General features: G+C 41.0%; 1 protein-coding gene across 4 annotated transcripts in view; it reads right to left on the reverse strand.

Annotated features, from left to right (window-relative positions):
* Positions 1 to 396: 396 nt before the first annotated feature.
* dscamb (Down syndrome cell adhesion molecule b) overlaps positions 397 to 14096 on the reverse strand; it is a 123349-nt gene continuing 109649 nt past the window's right edge. For 2 of the 4 annotated variants that reach the window (XM_008425292.2, XM_008425290.2), the window contains exons 26-33: positions 13595 to 13885; positions 10567 to 10743; positions 9225 to 9255; positions 8861 to 8976; positions 8608 to 8772; positions 6237 to 6437; positions 5494 to 5796; positions 397 to 1802 (exon numbers count right to left, since the gene is read on the reverse strand). In XM_008425292.2, the coding sequence (XP_008423514.1) occupies positions 1288 to 1802; positions 5494 to 5796; positions 6237 to 6437; positions 8608 to 8772; positions 8861 to 8976; positions 9225 to 9255; positions 10567 to 10743; positions 13595 to 13885 (1799 nt within the window). In that variant the 3' untranslated portion in view covers positions 397 to 1287. The remainder of the gene's footprint in view (positions 1803 to 5493; positions 5797 to 6236; positions 6438 to 8607; positions 8773 to 8860; positions 8977 to 9224; positions 9256 to 10566; positions 10744 to 13594; positions 13886 to 14096) is intronic. The other 2 variants (XM_008425293.2, XM_008425294.2) reach the window with 1 other exon arrangement.

The raw sequence follows: 14096 nt of genomic DNA on the forward strand, positions 1-14096 counted from the left end.
TCAGCCACAAAGTGAGGTGAGTGGACCTTGAGGGATATATCATGAAGACAAGAGCAACTCTGGTTGTTATGTTGGACCTCTGTTTCTCCAGAGAGAAACTCTTACTGCCGCAGGATATCGATCCATTTTGAAAAATTCCCAAACTGTGGAAACTGTTCCATAATGATCGTGAACTCGTGCAAGGCAAGGCCCATACAGAAATAAGCAGGTTTTGGTTTTGAAGAACCTGACTGGCCCAGACAGAGTCCTGAACTGAACCCAACAGAACACCTTTTGGATGAATTATTGTGGAGACTGTGAACCGGGCCTTTTTCATCCACCAATCTTTCCTGGACAAAATGGTCAAAAAATAAATAAATAAAAAACGTTGTGGAAAGTGTAAATCAAACTCGAATGTGTGCAAACAAGACTAAGGACTTTATTAACCAAATCATTTTCCCCATAATATCCACAAATAAAAGTGTTCTCTTTATATATATTCACATTGTATAATTTCTCAGAGTGACAAAATTATCTTTTTTTTTTTCTCTCTTTTTTTTTTGGATTTCCAGCCATTCCTAGTAATTGTCATTTGATCAGTCGCCATGCAAGTTGTCAGAGAGTCTGAAAAACATTTCGATTGGTCAGCATTGGCGGTCCTGTCTGGCATCACGCTTCCTCCTCCTCCTCCTCCTCCTCTATAGGCTCTTCGCTGTGTTAAAATCTTCATTGTTACCCAATCACATATTTCATTACACTGCAACAATGAAAAATAAAAATAAATTAAGAAAGCAACGTTCTCCTGCAGAGTGCTTCAGAGTCCTCTTCAGTTTCCCCTTCATATTTTTTAGATATTTTCTGTTTTTATACAATATTAATAATAATAATAATGACTATAATTGTCCTTGATATAAATTCCATATTATTATTTTTTTTATCTTTCTCAAATTTTAAATAAATCATTTTGGCCATCCTCTTATTTTGTCACTTTAGAATAAAAGAATACTCAAGTAGAAAATAAGAACTGTGAGAGAAAACCTTTCTGAAGAGGAGCAAGTTGTGAGAGAAAGAAACGTGTGAAAGCATCAGTGAAGAGCAAGAGAGGACAGAAAGAAAAGAGTCAAAGAAAGAAAGACAGACTCAAAGAAAAGCATCCACTTTAGACGCATGTCAGAAACAGCTCTATGTACAACAGTTTCTGTTGTGGTAATCTGTCCTTCCTGTGCCGGTCGTCTGTCTTTTGTTCTTCCTCTCAGATTGTGTCTGCAGCAGTCCTGTGTGTCTGAATCAGTCCTGTGTGTCCCAGTGTTATACCAGAGTGTAAGACTTGGCATAAGGGTTGTTGCTCTGTTTCAGGTGTCCTCTGGAATCCAGCAGTGACTCCTGTGAGGTGCTGAGCTTGGCAGCCTGTGCTTGGGCTAAATCTCCTGAGGGGGGCGCCTCTCCTCGGACCTCGCCCCGGGCCTCCCCCCTCTCCCGGACATCCCTGTGTGGAAGGGTAGAGGCAGTTCCTGGCTGCCACTGTTGCACCTCCCTGGGAGAGGGCACTTCCATGGGTGTGGGCTCCATCGGAGGAGGCCTCTTTAGGGTACGACTCCTCTGGGGTTCAAGGCAGGCCTGACCCATGGCTCCGCCGCCTCCTCTCGACTCCCCGGCAGCACCAGCACCACCTCCGCTCGGCCCTGCGGCTCCTGCACCGCCTCCCCCGCCGCTACTGCTGCCACTACTGCTGCTGACGCCCCCTCCTCGGGCTGGCAGAGGCACGCCGCGGTTCAACAGGAAGTCCATACGGAGGTAGGGCGGTAAGTGGACCAACTCTCCTCCTAGGAGGCAACACACAAAGAAGCAGGCATTACGTTTCTTTCATCACAGTAATTATTGGGAAAACTGAAAATACAATAAAGCGACGACATATAAACATTAATTGGGTTGATTTAAATTTTTGGAAGTGAGATTCTGGTAAATAAGTTGGTCAGGAGACTGAAGCTAACGGCTAGCGGGCAAAACAAGCTTGTACCTCAAAAACACAACGGGCAAAACACTATTTTATAAACTTTTGTAATGTCGCTCATTTACATAGTGTTGGTATTTGAAGCTGATGATTTCATAGATTGGACATGGCGATGGGAGGCAGTGCTCAATCAATGATCTTCCTGTCTGAAACATTTACTGAAACCTAAACATGTAGAGTGTTTCTGGTCAGAGAAACAGACTCATAGAAAAGTAAGGCAGGACAAAATGTATAGAATACCATTCACCTAAACTTAAACCTAAACCATATGGTGACTGGAAGAACCCATATGTACTTTGAGCAAGTTTGGATGCTTCATGTAGACACCATTAATCTTATTCCTTGCTATCAGATTAAAATATTAACATTTGTTTCACACAAATTCAGCTGTGACACTTCCTGTTGCTGTGGTCGTTATAACAGAATAACAAGAAAGACCTAATGGAAATGTTATATTTTCTGTAATTATCGGAAACTGATGTAGCCATGAAAGTTAATGTTTCTGATTAGAATGGGGCTCAGGAAGTGAGCTTTTTTTCTGATATAAATCAACATGTACAACTTAGAAACTTCATTTTTGTTCATTTTAACCCTTCTTTCTGGTGACATGTTGGATGTACTGTTGGTAGAACAATAACTAACACACTTCAGCCATAATCAGCTGGGTCAAACTTAAAATGTGTGTTAAATCAAAATAAGGAAAAGAGGATGAGTAAACTTTCCTTTTCCTAAATGCATTGCGGGTAATTCAGCACAAATATAATGTCAGGTGTCCAGACCACTTGACGCTCTCTGTAGCTCCTGTGCAGCTCAGACAGAACCGACATTTTACCATTTCACAGACGCAGAGATCGGCACATAATTAGGGAGACGCCATTCACTTCTAAAGTTGCTCTTAATGCATTATCTCTCCCACACACGGAGACCCTCACACACACAACCCACACATGTACGGATATAAGGTAGGTGTGCTATATGTGCACAGTCACAGCTCCTGCCAGAATCTCTGCTCTAATGCAAGCTCAGACAAGGTCGCCTCTGCACATTCAGTCGGTGTGTGTGTGTGTGTGTGTGTGTGTGTGTGTGTGTGTGTGTGTGCGTGCGTGCGTGCGTGCGTGCGTGCGTGCGTGCGTGCGTGCGTGTGTGTGTGTGTGTGACCTCAAGGGATGGATTCCAGGGTTCACAGGAAGAATGAATAAATTACTCTGGTTATGGATAAGCCCCATTAGTGCCGGCAAGCATGATAAATGGCTTGAAGCGTTAATTGAATTAAATATAGATTCAAGTGTTTCCCTGGGAGCTCATTAGAAATGAAGTTTGAAAATTAATCAGTTTGTAAACTGCGAATGGTACAGCGATGAGACACCAAAGTGCATCATCGAAGCAGCATTTTGTGTCTGAAAGATATTTACAGGAAACGGTGACATCTGTGTCATACAACACATTTTCAGGTGACACCTTCCTCTGTCGTGCCTTAGAGGGAACAAAAACTGAACACAGAAACCGAATGGGCATCTCATAGATCTCAAGTCATGTGAGCCTTTTTGACTCAACCATTAGCTGTATGCCTGTGTCTATAAGATGTGGTATCAACTGAGCTCACTCAGTAATGTAATAGAGATGATAGTAAAGCTGAAGGTGCATCGTTCACTTAGCGAGAGGCACATCAGCAGCTCTGCTGGCTCTGGATTTCACACCAGAGTGTATCCAAACACTGTTGGACTACATCAGTTTAATATTATTTCTAGTTAATCATTTTCATATGTTATTATTGGGACGGATAGTCCCAGGCTACAACCTCACATTTCATTTGATTTAACTGCATAGTCATCATTCCTACTTTCACTTGGCTCCAGTTCAAATCTGAGCAACTAGACTTTTGAAATGTGAGACTATGACCCGTTACTACACAAATTCAACATGAAGCCGGTGTGGGTGTCCAAACTTTTTTTTTTTTTTGCCAAAAGTACCCTAGGGTCACAACAATTAGATTTTTATTTCCATTTTTTATTATTAGAAATAGTTTTGGGGTTAAGAAATTAAGAGATGTGGAGCAAAAAAAATTAAAGGGAAAGAGGAAGATAAAAAATAGAGAGGAAAGAGAGAATACAAGAAAACATAATAATACTTAAAGTGTTTTGTATGTAGCTATATACAATTATTCAGTTTACATTGACGTCCTCCCCATAAAGATTTTATTTTATTTTTTTGTAATACGTGATACATTAACACCCCAAAAATGTAACAGCCAATTAAGATCCTAAATCTCTGCATTGTACTCCCAGTGTAAGTGACACCGCAGTGTTCGCAGTGAGAGTTGTCACTCCGGTCTGATAAGCAAAGAGCCTGTCGTCATCCTGATAGGTCTCCCCTTTATCAGCAAAGTGCTGTTTTGTACTCGGTTACAATACTTTGAGATCAGGTTGACAGATAGCCTTTAGCTGCCCTCTCTTTGCTAGACATGCCTGCTGTCCTGTGCACAGCACTTCATGATATAATGAGACCTGAAACTTAAGAAGGAGATCTGATGTCTTCGGCTGCTGTCTGACGGGGAACCTCCGGCACGTTTGCAGACCCAAAGTTCTTCTTTCGCTCCTCGTAAGAGGAGACCTCCAGCACCGCTAATTATCAGCGGTCCCAGACAGACTATCGCATGAGAGCAGGACGGGTGATGGACGAGCTGTCCGCATGTGTCAGAGAGCACAGTGTTTTTCAGTTCGGGCCGTCTGCGCGTGGCGTGTGGTCAGCCGCCTCCGTGGGGCTGCCGGATCAAGTAACTGATGGGTTTACAGAGAAGCTAAGGTTCATGTAAGGTAAGCTAGCAACTGCACTGCATAAAAAAATATTTAAAAAATAAAAAATGGAATCATTTCTGGAAAAAAAAAATCCCTAACAATAAAACATATGCCAGGGGTGCAGTAGGAAACCTCATGTCATAATTATGATTTTATGAAGTCTGATGGGCCTTGTTTGTCTGTTAGGAGGGAAAGCTACAGATAAACAAGACAACTAAAGGCACAGAAAGCTCTTCTAATATATATCAAGTGATGGTTAATGAGACTACCTGATTTTCCAGCACAAGTCCAAAGACTAATGAGACACACAACAGAATGCAAAGCTAAACCAAGTGCAATTAAAAGAAGAGCTGGCCGAAAGTTAATTAAGGAGCCTTCAAAGACAGGCTATTAACTAGCTAATAAAATGTGTTTCAATCTATTTTCTTCCTTTAAAAGTACAAATTAAGGAGGATCATTGTGCAAAAGATGTATAATCATAAGAGAATAAGGGTTATTGTCAAACTGTTCATCCAAAATATACTTATAAATGGTTAAAGATGCTGTTTTATTGTCTTGAGAAATATGTTCAGCTACAGCCATGTTGGAATACGCCTCTAACGGCTGGATGCTGAACGCTTTCCATCTGCGCCATTGATTCTCAGCTGGACTTTAACCGGGCCATCCTGACCAACGCTGTAACTCTGTGTCGTCGTCCAAGCTCCTCACCTGGTCTGTGCGCCTTGGGCACGGCCATGTTCATGACCCTGCTGACATCCTGAGGTTTGGGCGGGGAAGCGGTGAAGCGGCAGATGCCCGACTCCGATGGTGTGCTGGAGGTCAGGCTGTCGGTGTAGTCGTTGGTCCCTGCTGTCATCTGCTCAGACGACGTGTCAGAGATGAAGCACTCTGTGATGGTGAACTTTGCGTGACGGAGCTGCTCCTCCATCTTGGCGTGCTCGTAGGCTCTGGCCAGCTCTTCGTAGGTGGAAGACGCACTCTCTGTTGAGACCATGCTGCTCCGTGCGCGATCTGATAATAAGGAGGGGTGCATTGTGAAAACAATGCATTTCATGCATTGGATTCCTTTAGAATTAAAGGTAAATTTTTGATTTATTATTCTGCTGATATTGTGTGTTTTTAAAGGGATTTTTGATTTGTTTTGACCAATGGTGCAAAGCATATTGGGAAAAGTAAAGATAAATGGAATAGGTTTATGATGGATTCATAAGGTAATAATATTAGGCAGGACTGGGCTACACAGTCTGAGTTTTGAAGAAAATTAAGTCCCAAGCCAACATTTTCGGATTGAAAACATGAAAAAACAAGAGCAGTCTTCTTCCCGACTAATGCATTTTACAATCTCACAAAAGCAATACAACTTCTGACATATTCCCAATACATTTTAGCTTTAAAAACAGACTGAGTTCATGTTGCTTGTGTGTTTTTTTTTCTATCTTTTCCGGCTCTACCTGTGTCCTGTGAGGGGCTGACGCTGTAGCTGTCACTCTCTTTGTCCACAGATCCGGTGGCACGCGGCGTGGGGAGCCTCCAGTCAGTGGTCAGGGTGTGTGAGGAGCTGGTGGGATGCGGCCGGTTCAGAGTCCACTGGCTGGCGTAGCGGCTCCGTGCTGCAGCAGGCCCAGCTTTGGCAGTGCGTCTGGCAGTGGGGTCTAGAAGTGATTTGGGGGGTGGGGGGTTAAAGGTCAGTTGTTTTGTTCAGGTTAGCAGCTGTCAGCTGAAAATCATCTCAATCATTCAGTAGATATGCAAAAGTTCAGGACAAATTTAAATAAGACAGAAACAATAAAGTGCTTTGCCAAGGACATTTTGGTGCAACCCCAACCATACAAAAACTTTAAAATGTATATTATAAAACTAAATGTCAGTCAAAATTTAGGTCAGAATTTTGTTTTAATTTTGTTGCTTTTGAATCAAAATCCTTACATCTCAGTTTTAATCATTTAAAATAGAGATCTGCGTTTGCTCGCATCCATTTTTGGATTAATTAAGGGGGAAAAAACGCCTGCAATCTATCAAATAGTTTAAATCCGGCAAGACAATTTCTTAATTTCTTATTTGCCCTGATTCACAATTCAAAAGGAGCACACCAGCTTTTCTTAACCTAAATACCATAAATCTTTGTTGGACTTTTAGCAGAAGTGATCAACTAGTTAATAGTTTCCAAAACTTCAATTGTTCAATCTGTTTCAACAAAGAAAGTAACTTGTTTGGACTTTATTTTACTATGTTTGTAGCAGAATAACCTTTCTGTTTTCTGAATATATTTGTGCAGTTAATTTGGCAACAGATCTACCAACAGTTTTTAAGTTTCCGTGTTTTCAAGAAGCTGTTTATGAAGATTGTAGCTTGGTCTGTTGGAGCTTCTTCACATTCACTTGCAGAACATTCAAGAAACACTGACGACGTGCAAAATTTAGAATATCTAGGCAGTAGGATGTCTTGGCTTCTGTTTTGATACAGTTCACCCGTCTTGTTTGATTTCTCTGCCCTCAGCAAATATTTTTTTTTTATCACTGTCAAACTCCAGAAACCTAAAACCTTTGTCTCATTCAGTTTGACCTCAGCATGCCGCAGGTGCCTCATCCGCTGCCGGAGCCAATGATAATAAAACCATTTAGAAAAGGTCTGAGGCCAGATCCACGCAGAGAGAAGAATAAAGCTGGTAACAGTAGTCAGCAGAGATGGAGGGATGAAATGACAGAAAGAAAGAAAGAAAGAAAGAAGGAAAGCTCTGAGTCAGCAATATGAGGTCAGGTGATGTGACTCATTGCTTGTGTGCTAAAGGCTGTGCTTTAGACTAGAATGGGTGCCAGTGTTTGTGTGTCTATTTACAAAGATTAAACATTGTTCTGTCTCCTGCCTTCACATTTGTTTATTTAAAAGTGAACCGGCAGATCAGCTGCAAAAAAATGATAGAAGAATAAGAAAGAACTCGATGTTTCTAATCAGCTTGCAGAAGTGATTGTCTACCTAAATGTGACCCTTATGCCGTTTTAAACGGAGTGCTTTGTGGGCATCAACGGGAAGCTTTGTTTCAAAAAAGAGACATGAAATCACTACTCTTCATCAGTTTGGCTTCAGAAGAGCCTAAACACCAGAAACAACTTTGTCGTTGTTTGTCGTAGGGCCATTTTAAATAAAACTGGTGGAGCGGTTTAATGCTTTGCATATATTTCAGATGAAAGTGCAATAAAGCTTTATCACCTTTGTGTATTTTGTGTAGCTGAGCCAAGTAACTCCAGCACTAAAGTCTGCAAAAGTGTATTTACATAAAGTTGTAAAAGCATTTATACACCTTGGGATTTTGTCACAAACTTAAATGTGTTTTATTAGGATTTTTGTTACAGACCAACTCCAAATAGTGCAAAGCTGTGAAGTGGGAAGAAAGGGAAAGTTTTCAAAATTGTTCATTATTGTGTCTGAATGATATCGTTTGTTCACTAATGTGCTCAAATGAGCTGCTGAGCCTTAGTTGTACCAAAACCTATACTTAAATTCATTTACACACTGGTTTACTAATTAGGTGACTTCTGAATGCACTGGTTTTTACTTATGATTATCAGAGTAAAGGGGCTTGAATGAAAAAAAACACACTTGTTTTTTAAACTAAATTACAATTATTATTTTTAAAGTTATTTTTGCCTATTTAGTCTTCAAGAAATCGGAGGTTGTGGTCGTAACATGAAAACACGGTGTGCTAGATTCTCAGCTACAACATAGAACAAAATCACAGCATCACTTGCACAACAGTTTTGTTACTGTCAACAACACATGACGACACATTGTTAGTAATAAAGGAAATAAATGTTGAGCACTGACGGTGGTGGGACTCACTGGTTCCAGGTCTGGCATCGGATACGTCCACCAGAGGCCCAGTGGCCTGGGACAGAGACTGGTAGTGGACTGTGTGGGTCACCGTGGAAGATTTCTGCTTATTGGTCTCGCCAAAATCATTGTCTGTCAGCAGCACAGTGGACCTGTCGTCTAACAGAGAGGAAGCAGGGTTTAGGAAGCTTGTGAGCGTGGCGCACACGGTGACTGAGGGAAGCAGGTTCCACCCCGAGCGTTTTACCGATTGTTTCCATCGTGTCCCGCTCCTCGATGAGGAGCTGCGCTCTGGGGATGTCAATGTGCATTCTCAGTGTCTGCTGCTGCTTGTTCACCGTGTCTGGCGTCCGCGTGTTTTTACTGTGAAGGGAGAGAAAAAAAGGAGAAACAAAAACGCCAGGTAATCTCCTCAGCTGTGTGACTCTTGTGTTGCAGGAATGCAAACCCGGTTCCACTTAAGCTGACAAGAAGTTGAGCGAAGGTGAATGGACAGCACCAACAATATATTTGATTTTTACTGAACGGGCCTGTGACTCTGGCTTGCCGAGTGATTTATGTTCTGTCTGAAAGCAAATGAGCGTGCACAAATCAAAATTAGGAATACATACCTCATCAGCATTTCTGCCAGGCTTTTGGCATCTGTGAAGTCAGCAAAGAGGTGGTTAGTACCACATACGACCCCGTCGGAGTTGTGAAGGTACAGAACTGGGAATACTTTACAAGCATTTATGATGATTCCTCTTACTGAACCGTACTTCAGATCTATTAGAGCCTTGCAAAATACACACACACACACACACTCAAACTTTCTTAACACAAACTTACTTTAGCATCATTCTTGCCTTTGTTGCAGCTGTTTTCACAGACTTGAGCATTCAGAAGATTTTAACAACATTCTGTATGTGTCATTTAGTAACACTTTATTTGAAGGGGTTTGCATAAGACTGACATGACACTATCATAAACACAACATAACACCTGTAATGGACACGAAGGAGCCTTCAATGAATGTTTATGACAGTTGTCATAAAGTGTCATTCGGTAAATAATGACACTTTTAACGCAAAGTTGCTCTAAAAGTTTCATTAAAAGTCCATTAAAAGTGCTAACTTTGCATGATTTTGTAAATTATGATAATTTAATGCAAAGTTGGCATTTTTAATGGACTTTCAATGCAACTTTTGAAAGTTGCATTGAACTTTCAAAAGTTCAATGCAACTTAATGCACTTAAGTGCATTAAGTGTCATTATTTACCGAATGACACTTCATGACAACTGTCATAAACATTCATAAAGACTTCTTTATGTTCATGACAGGTGTTATGCCATGTTTATGACAGTGTCATGTCAGTCTTATGCACACCCCATCAAATAAAGTGTTACTGACACTTTTAACGCAAAATTATACTACAAGTTGCATTAAAAGTATCAACTTTACATTAAAAGTGTCATTATTTACCGACTGACACTTCATGTCGACAGTCATAACCATTCACGAAGAGTCCTTCATGTTCAAAATGGTGTTATATTATCTTTATGACTGCATTATGTCAGTCTTATTCACACCCCTTCAAAAAAGGTGTTACCTATCATTTTGCGCATCTCTCAGTTTCTCTGCAGTTCATATTCATCAGGGTTCACACCCAGTTTCTATTTTAAAATTCCACATTTTCCCAGAATAAAATGCAAAAGAATGCAAAACAAAAAAAAGTGACACTATGTGTAACAAACAGGTTAGCTGATCCGGAGGTGTGGTAAAGAAACACTGCTTTGTGAATTGAATCAGCTCTTTATCAGTTCTCAAATCTGAATGAAGTATCAAAGATTAAACATAAATTAGGGCACAATTTGGATTTTTTGAAACCTATAATCTGTTTAAGGCTTAAAACAATTGCAGCAGATGGTACACTTGTCCAGGTTTTTATTGGTGAATTACTGCTAAAGATTTACCTCTGAGTCTCTTGAGCCTTTGCTCCCTCCGTCTCCTCTTTAGCACCATTAGCATTATAAAGACCAGCACAGCCACGACCAGAACGGAGGTGATGGTCACCACCATCTTCAGCCCTCCGCTGCCTGACATGTTGTCGGAGATGGGATCTCCTGTCTTCAGCAGAGGAGGGATGGTACCTTGGCACAAATGGAAACCGGTTAGATATTTCCTGTGTAATTCAAACACCAGCCTCATCAGTGTTGACCTTAATACCTGTTAAGGAAAAGAGGAATAAGTTTTATGTATCACAGAAAAGGATCATAAGGATCAAAAACTCCTGGGAAATATAGTTTGATAAGTAATTTTCCATTTGCACAATTTTTATGTGCACTTTAAAAACTAATCATTCCTGGATATTGAAATTTTATATGTTCTTTATTACACTGCAGATACTATTGAATTTTCCTCCTGTCCATTATACAGTAGAGTGCACTGTTTAGTATGCAGCGGCTCAGTTCCTCCCTCCCTTAAGACGTAGGATTTGCAGGATTATTAGGTAAATGTGCACTGAGACTGTAGTGAAACTTTATTTTATAAAAATTCCTTTCCGCACTTTATCTAACAGCAGTCAGAAAGGAAGGGAGGGAGGGAAACGTGCAGCAGAATAATGGTTGCTGCAACTCGGGACCGCCTCTCTGTACAGGGCGCCCGCTCTAACCGCTGCGCCACACGGCGTCCCTGCAGTGAAGCTACACTGACGCCACTCCCTAAAGACTTGTCCAAGTAAATTACATTACTGCGTTAAAACCAATGTGCAGCAAAAACAGTAGAACCTTCCCCATTCCTTCCTGCTGGTCACATTAACTGTTAGTGTTTGATTTAGAAATATTAAATAGAACTTAACATAACACCTATGAACTATGTTCTCGTTTCACTTAGATGTCCGTTTTATGAGTTCTCAGATCAAAATATTCTGACTTGGAAAGTATCAGGTCGCTGAGCGGCCTCAAGGTGAATATGGAACGGCAAACGAAGCTTAAACAATCACTCTCATTATCTATGTGTACGACTCATGACCAAACTCACTCGTGAGATTAAACTAACTATTCCAAGGTTGGTAAATGTGCCAATAGGTTGTTCATAAACCTAATGGAGTCAGTGGAGGGTTTCTCTTAAGTTGGTTGGTGAAGAACTTGAGTCTTTTATGTACTGTACGTTGTTAGCAGCCTGGTAGAAGGCGTCCATACCGGCCTGCAATTCTTCATTTGTATAAGTAAGTCTTCAGCAAACAACACAACCTGTCACTTCCTCATTATTTGTTTTAGCTGGCAGCTTTCGCAGGTTGAATATACTGACATTAAAACCGGAGGACATGTCCACGTCATTGTTGTTGCCATGGCTTTCATTTTGCAGCATCACAGAAAAAGTGCTGTGGCTCATATGCAACCCAGCTATATAAAGGACAGAGATTTTTTTTATCATGGGGATTTGTGTGCTACACTCGTGAGTTTTTCTGAACACCCATATTTGATCATAATCTTCCATAGACGTTCTCCATTAATTGGGTCCAAGTGTTTTGGTTCGATCTGATGATATATAAAAACCCACGTTTGACACTTTGTTTCTAACATTTTTTCTGAAGCTCCCAGATTTTATTTGAAACCGTTTCCTTGGACCTTGTTTTATCTTCGCAAGTGGCTTAATTTTCAGTCATCACATGTTGAAAATATTCCTCAAAGGTTTCGGTTCATTTTGCGATGATGGCATTATGCAATTGCTGCAGATTGTACTCTACTTTAATGAAATCTGATGACTGCGGAAGGCACTGGAGCAACATTGAATTCACTGGGATATTCAAGAAACCAGTTTGAGAAAACTGGAACTTTGTGGCACGAGCGTTATTCGATGGGAGGTACGAAAATACGAACAACATAATCTTTGCAAAAATAAGGCTCGTTTCACAGTCACTTAAGTACATTCTCCACCATTCTGACACTCAGTTCAACTTTAGCAAGTTGTCTTCAACGTGCGTAAATCCCTAAACGCGCCGACTTAACAACGAACTTAGTAGGTGTTCCTAATAAAGTGGCTAGTGATTGTGTGTCTTTCTGGTTAAACTAGAAAAGAGTTAAGACACAATATTTGTAGGAGAATGCCGAGTCTGTGTTAGCCTGAGCAGCAGAGCTATCGATTCGCTGTCAAAGTGACAACAGCATCCACATATATGCCTTAGCCTGGAGACACAAACATGCACTCATGACAAGCTAACAGACAGCGTACGCAGTTCTGCAAAAACACAGAAACAAGCCGAGAGTCTTGAGTGCACCTCGGGGGCGTCACAAGCTCCCTTCATTCCTGACAGGTTATATGGTTTTTTTTTCTTTTTTCTTGCTGAGCTAACACAAAATGCAGTCCTGAAAGGCACATAAAGCAACCCAATGGCCTGCAGAGACTCTGATGGCCACCCGAGTTTTCTTTCTGCACTTCCGAGGCTGGATGCAGGCAGAACTGCAAAGAAGTTTGCAATATAAAAACTCTAAGCCTGTTATTGATCTATAAATTAGACTCAAACACAGCCTATAGATTGATCTTGGCTGCTCAGTTCCACAGACGCCTTCCTACTTTCAGACTACTAATGCCTCGCATTAAACTTTAAGTTTAATATCACATGGAGAATGGTTTTCCCTAACTACGCTGTACTGTATCAGGAGCTTTTTTTTGCTACTTGTCTACTACTGTTTTTAATGATTTTGTGTCAGTATTTTCCAAAACGTGGTTTACAAAAAAAAAAAACGTCTCATTTCATCTTCTCAAATGTGTATCGTTTCCTCCAATTGGACTAGTGTTGACACTTTCTCACATCCCTGCTCTACATCATCATTATTCTCTACATCTATTCCTGACGTTTTCTGACCACTAATCGCGCAATCAAATTTTATGAATACCACTGAGAGTTGTCCAACAAAACAGTTTCTACTTTAATTGTTGCTCACTGGCTCAGGGTAGAATGACCGTGACAGGCAATCACAAACTTTCTTCCCAACTTACTTCCATCGGCGTTCAGAGTAGCGAAGGTGACCCGTTTCTCCGCTGAGCCGGCGCTGTTGGTGACCTTCATCTGCAGCTCGTACCACGTCGCCTCCTGCAGGTCGTACAGGATGTAACTCTTGGTGAGCGAGGTGCGCTGGGCTGTCGTCCAAGTGGCCGAATCCACCGCGCGGTATTCCAGTATGAAGGAGGTGATTGGACAGCCGCCGTTGTTCCAGCCAGCCAGGTTGAGCCTGGCCCGGGTGGAGTTGATGCTGGTGAAGATTTCATGTTCTTTGGCAAATTGTGGTTCTGAGGAAATGACAGAAAGCAGAAAAACTGGTTTAAATCTCTCAAGTTTTTTAACAAAACAGTGATTTACATACTGTTTAATTGTAATATCGTTGTTTTACATTAAATCAAAATGTTTTAAATCTGTTGCAATAGATGCAAAAAACAAAAAAAAATTTCTCAAATCTGCAAGTTTTACCCTCGGAGATCATAAACGATTGTTATGGCAATT

The sequence above is a fragment of the Poecilia reticulata genome, linkage group LG13 (genome assembly GCF_000633615.1).
Source record: "Poecilia reticulata strain Guanapo linkage group LG13, Guppy_female_1.0+MT, whole genome shotgun sequence".
Classification (NCBI taxonomy): Eukaryota; Metazoa; Chordata; class Actinopteri; order Cyprinodontiformes; family Poeciliidae; genus Poecilia; species Poecilia reticulata.